General features: G+C 31.7%; 1 protein-coding gene across 1 annotated transcript; it reads right to left on the bottom strand.

Annotated features, from left to right (window-relative positions):
* Positions 1 to 5,828: 5,828 nt before the first annotated feature.
* LOC114755993 (uncharacterized) lies at positions 5,829 to 6,521 on the bottom strand. Its single transcript, XM_028944901.1, has one exon. The coding sequence runs from the start codon at positions 6,519 to 6,521 to the stop codon at positions 5,829 to 5,831; it is 693 nt and encodes a 230-aa protein (XP_028800734.1).
* Between the last annotated feature and the right edge of the window lie 3,707 nt (positions 6,522 to 10,228).

The following is a 10,228-nucleotide window of genomic DNA, read 5'->3' as shown; positions in this document are numbered from 1 at the left end:
TGCTATAGGTTGATACCACAATGATATTTAATGGACTAAGGTTGTCATGAATTATCTTTAACTTGTACATATCATATAAATCTTGAATCATATCCCTACGTAGGACTAAAAAAAGAAAATGCTCAAGAATCAAATAATGTTTTCTATTAATATCTTACATATTAATATAAAAATAAATGATATTGGGCATATTTCAATGTAATTCCAAATGCTTAACTTCATTGTCCACATATGTCTTATTCAATTTAACACAAACTAACAGATTATCAAATTTTCTTCGGTGAAAATTGGTAACATTGAAAACTGTGATACGATAAATATGTCATTTGAATTCCTCAAATTCTATTCAACAATATCTCACTCATGATGTGGTCATATCTTCTTACTCACTTTCACAAATAACATCTCACTTCTGTTAGAATTTATTTTTATTTCTTATATATATTGTACGTGTCAAAGTACTTCTTTTTAAAAAAACTAAAAATAATAAATACATCTATAATCTGGATCATCCACTGGAAGATTTATTGCTTATCATTTGCTGATGGGTGAAGTTTGAAGGTAGGACATCAAGTGCAAAAATATTTAAATTAACAGTATCATAAAGGTGGGGTTTTACTCATGATGTGATGATATCTTCTTACTCACTTTCATGAAGGTGGGGTTTTACTCATGATGTGATTATATCTTCTTACTCACTTTCATTAATAATATCTCACTTCTATCAAAATTGTGTAAGTTCTGATACCACTTAGGGGGTGACATTTGATAGGTATGAAGTTGGAAATTAGGGGGAGCTCATAACACCTCCTCAGTAGTATCACTGCAGCAATTTATGATTCCTCTTCTAAGCCCCTATAGCATTTACCATCGTGCCAATCGTGTTACCAGAAATGTTAGAAATCTAATAATATTGTTTTCTATGAATATCATACACACAGTATAAAAATAAATGATGTTAGACATATTTCGATGTAACTTTAGATGCTTAACTTCCTCTCCCACATTTGTCTTATTCAATTTAACATAAACCGAAAAATTATCAAATTTTCCCCTATGAACATTGGTAATATTAAAAACTCTGGTATGATAAATACGTAATTTGATTTTTCAATTTCTATCCAATAATTCTCTTCATCAGCATGTTGATTAAAATCCCACAAAAAAAATCATGTTTATCTTTAGACATATTCTATATTATATGAAGCATTGAATGATTTTCACATGTTTACATATTTTATATTCAAGTTTTAATAGCATGTTTTAAGTGCCCCTTTCAAAACTAAGACTGGCTTTATAACTTGAATACTTAAATAAAATGTACAAAAAATTTCTCAAAGTAATCTAAAGTGAAATTATACACAAATTAAACAATAACCAATAAATCGATATTGATCTAATTGTTAAAGAACTAATCGACATATTGAATTATTTAGGAGTTTGAAAAACATAGAACTGAAAAGACCATGCATATTTTTTTGAAATAAGAAAAAGAGAAAAGAGCCAACTAGGGATTACTATAAATAGAAAGGAAAGAGTAAGACAACAATTATAGTTCAGGAACATTACTAATCTTAACATAAACTCGAAGCTAAAAGCCACTTAGCCCTAGAAAATAAAAGGATGTCAAGAGAATATCTTGACATATAAACTCACAGGTTAAGAATTTATTTTTATTTCATATATACATTTTACATATCAAAATACTTCTTTTTCAAAAAACTATAAATAATAAGTACATGTATAACCTGTATCATCTACTGGAAGATTTACTGTCTATCACTTGCTAATGGGCGAAGTTTGAAGGGAGGATAACAAATGCAAAAACATTTAAATTAACAATGTCATGAAGGTGGGGTTTCACTCATGATGTGATCATATCTTCTTACTTAATTTCATAACTAATATCTTACTTCTGTCAGAATTGTGCAGGCTCTAATACCACTGAGTGAGTGACATTAGATAGGTAAGAAGTTGTAAACTAGAGGGAAGCTAATAACACTCCCTCAGTGGTATTACCATTGTACCAATCATGTTACCCATCATATTTTCTATTAATAAATGATGTTGAACATATTTCGACTTAACTTTAGATGCTTAACTTTCTCTCTTATATTTGTTTTATTCAATTTAACACAAATCGGAAAATTATCAAATTTCCCTATATGAACATTAGTAACATTAAAAACTGCGATATGATAAACACGCAATTTGAATTCTTCAAATTCTATCCAATAATTCTCTTCATCAGTCTTGTTAAATAAAATCCTACAAAAAAAAATCATGATTATCTTTAGACATATTCTATATTATATGAAGCACAGAATGACATTCACATATTTACGTATTTTATATTCAAGGTTTAATAGCATGTTTTAAGTGGCCCCTTTCAAAACTAAGACTGGGTTCATAACTTGAATACTTGAATAAAATGTACAAAAAATTTCTCAAGTTAATCTAAAGTGAAATTATATACAAATTAAATGATAACTAATAAATTTATATTGATCTAATTGTTAAAGAACTAATCGACGTACTAAATTACTTAGGAGTTTGAAAAACATAGAACTAAAAAGATTATACATAGTTTTTTGAAATAAGAAAAAGAAAAAAAACCCAACTAGGAATCACTATAAATAGAGAGGTAAGACCAAGGCAAGAATTATAGTTCAGGAATATAAACTCGAGCTAAAGGCCACTTAGACCTAGAAAATAGAGGCATGTCAAGAGAATATTTTGACTTACAAACCAACAAGTTAAGAATTTATATTTATTTCTTATGTACATTGTACGTGTCAAAATCCTTCTTTTTTTACAAAACAAAAAATAATAAATACATATATAATTTGGATCATCCACTAAAAGATTTGTTGCTTATCATTTGCTGATGGGTGAAGTTTGAAGGGAGGACAAGTGTAAAAATATTTAAATTAACAGTATCATGAAGGTGGGGTTTAACTTATGATGTGATGATATCTTCTTACTCACTTTCATTAATAATATCTCACTTCTGTCAGAATTGTGCAGGCTCTGATACCACTGAGAGGGTGACATTTGATAGGTATGAAGTTGGAAACTAATGGGAGCTAATAACACCCCCTCAGTGGTATCACTGTAGCAATTTCTGATACATGTTCTAAGCCCCTATAGCCTTTACTATCGTGCCAATGGTGTTACCAAAAATGTTAGAAATCTAATAATATTGTTTTCTATGAATATCATATACACAATATAAAAATAAATGATGTTGGACATATTTCGACGTAACTTTAGATGGTTAACTTCCTCTCCCACATTTGTCTTATTCAATTTAACACAGACGGGAAGATTATCAAATTTCTTTCTATAAACATTGGTAACATTAAAAACTATTGTATGATAAATACACAATTTGAATTCTTCAAATTCTATCCACTAATTCTCTTCATCAGCTATATTGAAGAAAATCCTATAAAAAAATCATGATTATCTTTAGGCATATTCCAGATTATATGAAGCATTGAATGCATGTTTACATATTTTATATTCAAGATTTAATAGCACGTTTTAGGTGGCCCTTTTCAAAACTAAGGCTTGCTCGATAACTTGAATACTTAAAATGTGAAAAAATTTCTCAAATTAATCTGAAGTGAAATTATCTACAAATTAAATGATAGCCAATAAATCTATATTGATCTAATTGTTAAAGAACTAATCGGCGTACAGAATTATTTAGGAGTTTGAAAAACAGAACCAAAAAGATCATACACAGTCTTTTGAAATAAGAAAAAGAGAAAAGACCCAACTAGAGATTACTGTAAATAGAGAGGGAAGAGAAAGGCAAAAATTATAGTTTAGGAACATTACTAATCCTAACACAAACTTGAAGCTAAAGGCCATTTAGATCTAGAAAATAGAAGCATGTCAAGAGAATATTTCAACTTAGAAATTAACTACTTAACAATTTATTTTTATTTCATATATACTTTGTACCTATTAAAATACTTCTTTTTTAAAAAATTAAAAATAATAAATACATTTATAATCTGGATCATCTATTGGAAGATTTATTGCTTATCACTTGGTGATGGGCGAAGTTTGAAGGGAGAACAACAAGTGTAAAAATATTTAAATTAATAGTGTCATAAAAGTGGGGTTTCACTCATGATGTGGTGATATCTTCTTACTCACTTTCATAATAATATTTTACTTCTGTCAGAATTGTGCAGGCTCTAATACCACTTAGGGGGTGACATTTGATAGGCAGGAAGTTGGAAACTAGAGGGGAGTTGATAACATTCTCTCAGTGGTATCACTATAAAAATTTCTGATTCCTCTTCTAAGCCCCTATAGCCTTCACCATCGTACCAATCGTGTTATTAAAAATGTTAGAAATATAATAATATTGTTTTCTATCAATATCATACACATCAATATAAAAATAAATGATGTTGGGCATACTTTGACGTAACTTTAGATGCTTAACCTCCTCTCTCACATTTGTCTTATTCAATTCAACACAAACCGAAAGATTATCAAATTTCCCTCTATGAACATTAGTAATATTAAAAACTATGGTATGACAAATACGTAATTTGATTTTTCAAATTCTATCCAATAATTCTCTTCATTAGTCATGTTGAATAAAATCCTACAAAAAAAAAATCATGATTATCTTTAGACATATTCTATATTATATGAAACACTGAATGATATTCACATGTTTACATATTTTATATTCAAGGTTTAATAGCATGTTTTAGCTGGCCCTTTTCAAATGGATAAATGTATTCTAATACCCCTAGTTTAATGTATTTAATACATTCTCTTTCTTCATTTATCTTATTGTTACTCCCTTACATTTATCCATTTGTATATAAGGGTATATTTGGAAAAAAAACTGCATTTGCTACATATTAATTGCTTTTAACTAATTTTAATCGTTTTCTTAAACCACGTAATTTAGTTATTTTGTCTGATTGTTGATTTTATCTTTCATGTTTACATATGAAATTAATGATGAATTTATTTATAACGTATCATATATATTTAATATTAATATTTTTTATTTTAAGCATGTTTAAAGTTTCTTTAAATACGAATATGCATTTCAGAAGTTTAGAAATTGTTTTCACTACCATCTCTCACTTTATGATGCTTGCTATTAAACTCGTCCGATTTTAGGTTTTTTAAATAAATTGCATTATTTATATTTTAACTTGTTATTAATTTTTATTTTTTTTGTATGGATGTTTGATATTAACAATGAATTTATTTTCGTACTAAAAGGACATTTTAAAAATAAAAATATTTTCCATACATAATATGTTCTAAATAAATTTATTATTAATTCCGTACATAAATATAAAAAATAATAGCATGTCAATATATAAATCATACAATTTATTAAAAAAGAATGGACACTGCATGGTAACTACATACCAAATCAAGTGAAATATTTGATATATAAGATGTGTTCTGAATAAATTTATATCTTAACCAGTACAATACACGCAATGGGAGAAATGCTGTCAACAGTACACGCAATGGCATATGATAGTTACAATAAGATAGATTACTCAATCCATTCCCAATATGGATAAACAAAAGGGCCCAAAGTCTAAGTAATGAAATGTTGTCAACAATACTATTATAATCTACACATAAATATTATGGAAAACCTCCTTGTAAACAACATTGTTTGTTCTATTAGTAGTTTCACCATCAGTATCCAAGGTTAAAATTTTAAGCCCACTCTTTCTACACACACAAGAGACTGCCACATAGAGTTGTCCATGGGTGAAAACTGGACGAGGAAGGAACAAGCCAACATTGTGCAAACTTTGACCCTAGCTCTTATTAATCGTCATTGCAAATGATAGCGTGAGAGGGAATTGGTGACGGCAAAGTGTGAAGGGATACCCATAGTCAGAAGGTGTAGTGATCCTAGGTATCATAACGCTTTGGCTGGTGATAGTATCATATAGCATTTGGTAAATGATTACATGTTTTTCCAGTCTGGTGACAATTAGTCTAGTGTCGTTGCAAAGTCCATTGGATTTGTCAATGTTCTGCGTGACCATCACTGGTGCACTAACTCTGAGTTTCAATACATGGTTTGGTAGTCCTGACATTTTGATTGTGTTGAGGAACTCAATTGAATGTATGTTGTCAATAGAGCTTGATGCTGTATCCTGCTTTGAAATGATATCCATGCTGAGATACTCAACTTCTTCACTAGGAAGAAGGGACAACATGAATGAGTTGACCTCGTCCACGACAGATAATATTGGGCATAAAATAGCACGATCATTAAAGTAAGCCTTGTCTTGCAAGTGATCAGGAAGGTTTGGATATATGGCATTGACTATACAATACAAAGGATTATCCACTGGGGTCAACAAAAAATCATCTGGAATAGTAATGAGATCATTAGTGTCTTTAACTGTTAGGATTGTGCCATCACCTATTGATAAAATCCAGTTTGCAAATTTGGCAAGCTCACGTTGGGTTGCTTCACTGGTGCAACTTTCAAGGTGCATATTCCTTGTAAGAGTGAAAATCTAACACTCTTTCCACAAATAAGAAGAATTAATATCCTCTCTATGTCCTCTTGCAATTACAAGCAGAATTTGTCTAAAATCAAATCCAAGAACAACCACTTTTCCTCCAAAAGGTTTGTTTCTTGCTAATGAGTCTGAACGTTTCATCACATCTCATAGGGACCTATCTAGAACTTCAAAACAATATTTGCTTGCCATTGGCGCTTCTTCCCAAATTATGAGCGAGGTCTCAAGCAAAAGTTCTGTTAGTTGGCTACCTTGTTTTATATTACAAATTGAGTCTTCCATAATAGAAATAGCGATGGAAAACAGAGAATGGGTTGTTTTCCTAGTTAGTAATAACAAAGAAGCAATGCCACTTGAAGTAACACCCAGCACTATTTTTCCGCTCTGCACACAAAGATGTGCAAAGAGTTTTCCACAAGAAGGTCTTTCCAGTTCCCTCGTACCCATAGATAAAATAAAGGCCACCTCTAGAGTTAATGGCAACACCATAAGTAGAATCAAATATTGTTTTTTGTTGAGCCATGAGTTTCGGTGATAGAGTTTAGAGGTCATGATGGAGAACATCTGGGTTGTATCTTATTTTGACCAAGAGAAATTTGTTTCTAATAGGAAGTCTATTACACAAACTTGGTTGCAGCATATTAGAGAAGTCATTGAGAGTTCAATCCACCCATTTGCTTGCAATAATTCTTCAATCTCGTGTATCACATATTGCTCTAGCTCTGCACCTCTAATGTTAAGGCCTATCACACATAAAATTTGGAATATAAGCAAGTGAATTTAATAGTACATAATAACATTTTTTATTAGCATAAGTGTATAGAATTTTTACAATACCAGAATCACTCATAGCATTTGTGAGCTGGAAAAGTATGTCATCATTCATTAATTTCCAAGTTTGAGTGAACACAACACCAGGCCTACTCATACAATTACAAAAAAGCAATATGGCAAAGGGTCGGTGTAAGAAAGGACTGCTGGCCCATTGACTGGCCTCTATTATGGCATCTATATACTCGCGATCATCTTCAAGTAACCCTCGAGCATAGCAAGCTTCTTTGAAAGTTGGATAATGTATACCATCAACTATGCGTATATCTTGAAAACACTTGGTGCCTCTCATTGAAGCAAGTAACATCCTTAGATAAAAAAAATCTCATCGGTACCTGATGGAATATAGATTAAGAGACTAATTATAAACCCTGATTTTCTCGATGTCCATATGTGAGCATTATCTTTATAGACAAAGTGTATGGGAAATTCTACATAAGTCAAAGTTTGAGCTAAAGCAGAATGCTTGTTGGTTTCATCCAAACTTCAAATTTAGTCACTTTGCCAGCTGACCGATTCAAAATACAGTCAAGATCTTCATCCTCTGCATAAAGTACAATTCACTCACCCGGTAGATGGAACATAAGGCGTTCAACAGTAGGAGTTCTGCAGTTTATGTTATAGGCAAAAATTCTCCATCCAACCTCACAAGCAGATAAATATCTAACATCATAGTACATTTTGATCTCATCATTGACAATGTCCGTACCTTCTATTGTATTCTGTGTATAAAAAGCAGATATAGCACGGTCAAGACCTTCGCTAACATACTTGAATAAGTACTTTATTGATTCACCTTCTTTGTATCTCTCAACATTTATATGGGCTCTGTATTTTAGAAGTAACTATGGATTGTATAGTACAACGTATCTATTATCAAGAGGAATGCCATTTTTAATAATTTCTCTTCCATTATTAGGTCTCCTTTACTGGGGGTAACCATCCTCATGAATCATGGTGCTTGTAGTGAACTCTTTTGGAAAATGTTTGATGCAAAAGCCATTGTGCATACAAGGGGATCGAGGATTTGCACTCTCGCATGGCCCATGCATCATAAATTTGCTAATTGCATTATATAACTCTGGTTACTATTCTTGTCAGGTATCTCGGCACTGATAAAGCGGTCAACATCATCTAGTGTTGTTATCTTGCTAGACGAATAGAGGAAAAGCATGATGTGGACATGAGGGAGCCCTTTTTTTGAAACTCAATGATATACAACTAGAAAGTGTTTCCCCGTGCGTTGCACGGGAAGTTTGTCTAACCAAGATATAAATTTTATATAACCCTTTTTTAACGGTTACAAAAATCATTTGCAAAAGCTTTAATACATGTTAATAAAAACATTTTCTAAATGTAATTTAAATACAAAAGCTCACATTAAAAACGGAAAATAAAATCTTTAAAATTATAAAATAAACTTTAAAAAACTGTGTTTTTTAAATTAAAAATCGAATGACATTAAATGTTTCACATTAAGTGGATGAACCAAATAAAATGTTGTCATTGAGCTATCTCAAATTTGTTTTCAACTTGTATTAAAATAAATTTAAACCCTCTGCATAATATAATATAATAATATAATATTATCAGCCCAAAACACTCATCGGATGATTGTAACAATGAACTTGAAGGAAGGGATGTATAATTTTCAATGTAGGTGTAATTGTATAACTTTTCAGGTGATGTTTTATCCGGTGACATCAAGCAGTGTGTTTTCGCATCAATGCAAAATTGAAATATTTTTTATCCCTACGTTGGAGAAACTGACTCTTTTCATTTCTATGTACCAGTGTTCTTTTCATCTATAAAACCATTTATTTAAAGAATTGAAGGATTACTTAAAAATCATAAACTGCATATTTCTTCTTACCATTAAAAACCAACTTAATATATTAAAAAGCAATATCTTTAGTATGAGATGCTTCAGCGCTGTTCATCATTGGCATCATCAACTTCTTAATATAAAATATTTTTTTCCACAAAAAAAAGGGAAGTTCACTTCATCATAACATTTCAATCTCTACAATCCAATAACCACTCTATACATTTTTAATATTGACATGATTATTAAATTTGAAGTGAGGCCCGTCAACACCGGTTCCTTTTCCCCTTCTCATTTCTCAATCGCTTCAAACCAAACGCCCACCCCCAACCAATTCCCAATCAGACATACATTTTGCACATCATTAGCTTTAGATACTATAGATCAGTCCTCTCTCTCACACAAGTGTAGGGAGATACTCCTCAGTCCTTACGTGACCCTCGCATCAGATTTGGCAAGTGCAACTGTGTCTTCCCACCACTCTAAAACCGTAACAAATAAATGATAAAATATTAATTGATTAGGGAAAAAATAATACAATAATAAGAGTATGAATCCACAACAAAGGGTGCTGCTGCTACGAGAAAGTGGGGGCCACACAAAATAATTCAGAGAGGAATTGGTGAGAGGAAAAGAGATTGTCCAACTTTGGTTTTGCTATCACAGTTGATGCCCAATATCCTGCTGTACTCCAACCTCAGCCTTTCTCTGCAATTTTGCAAATATAGACTTGGCATTTTGCACCTCCAACATTTGCTTCCTTCACCTCCTCTTCCACTACCCTTCGTGAATGCTCCCCTTTCGACCTCCCCCCTTTCTTCTCTCCGCTCTTCACTCTTCACACAAAAGAATCTCTCTCTATCTCTCTCTCACCCATCACGCTTACTCTTCACCTCTTGCCCCACATGAAGCTCCTCACTTTCTGCCTTCTTTCTTTTCTCTCTACACATTGCTCTCCGCTAGATCTCTTCTTTCTCCATTCCCTTTCCAGACCCTCCTTCTTCATTGCATTTGGTTGCCTCCA

The sequence above is a fragment of the Neltuma alba genome, unplaced genomic scaffold (genome assembly GCF_004799145.2).
Source record: "Neltuma alba isolate B1F8T4 unplaced genomic scaffold, ASM479914v2 tig00010367_pilon, whole genome shotgun sequence".
Taxonomy (NCBI): domain Eukaryota; kingdom Viridiplantae; phylum Streptophyta; class Magnoliopsida; order Fabales; family Fabaceae; genus Neltuma; species Neltuma alba.
The sequence above is the reverse complement of the archived record's forward strand: the minus strand, read 5'-3'. Positions and strand labels throughout refer to the sequence as shown.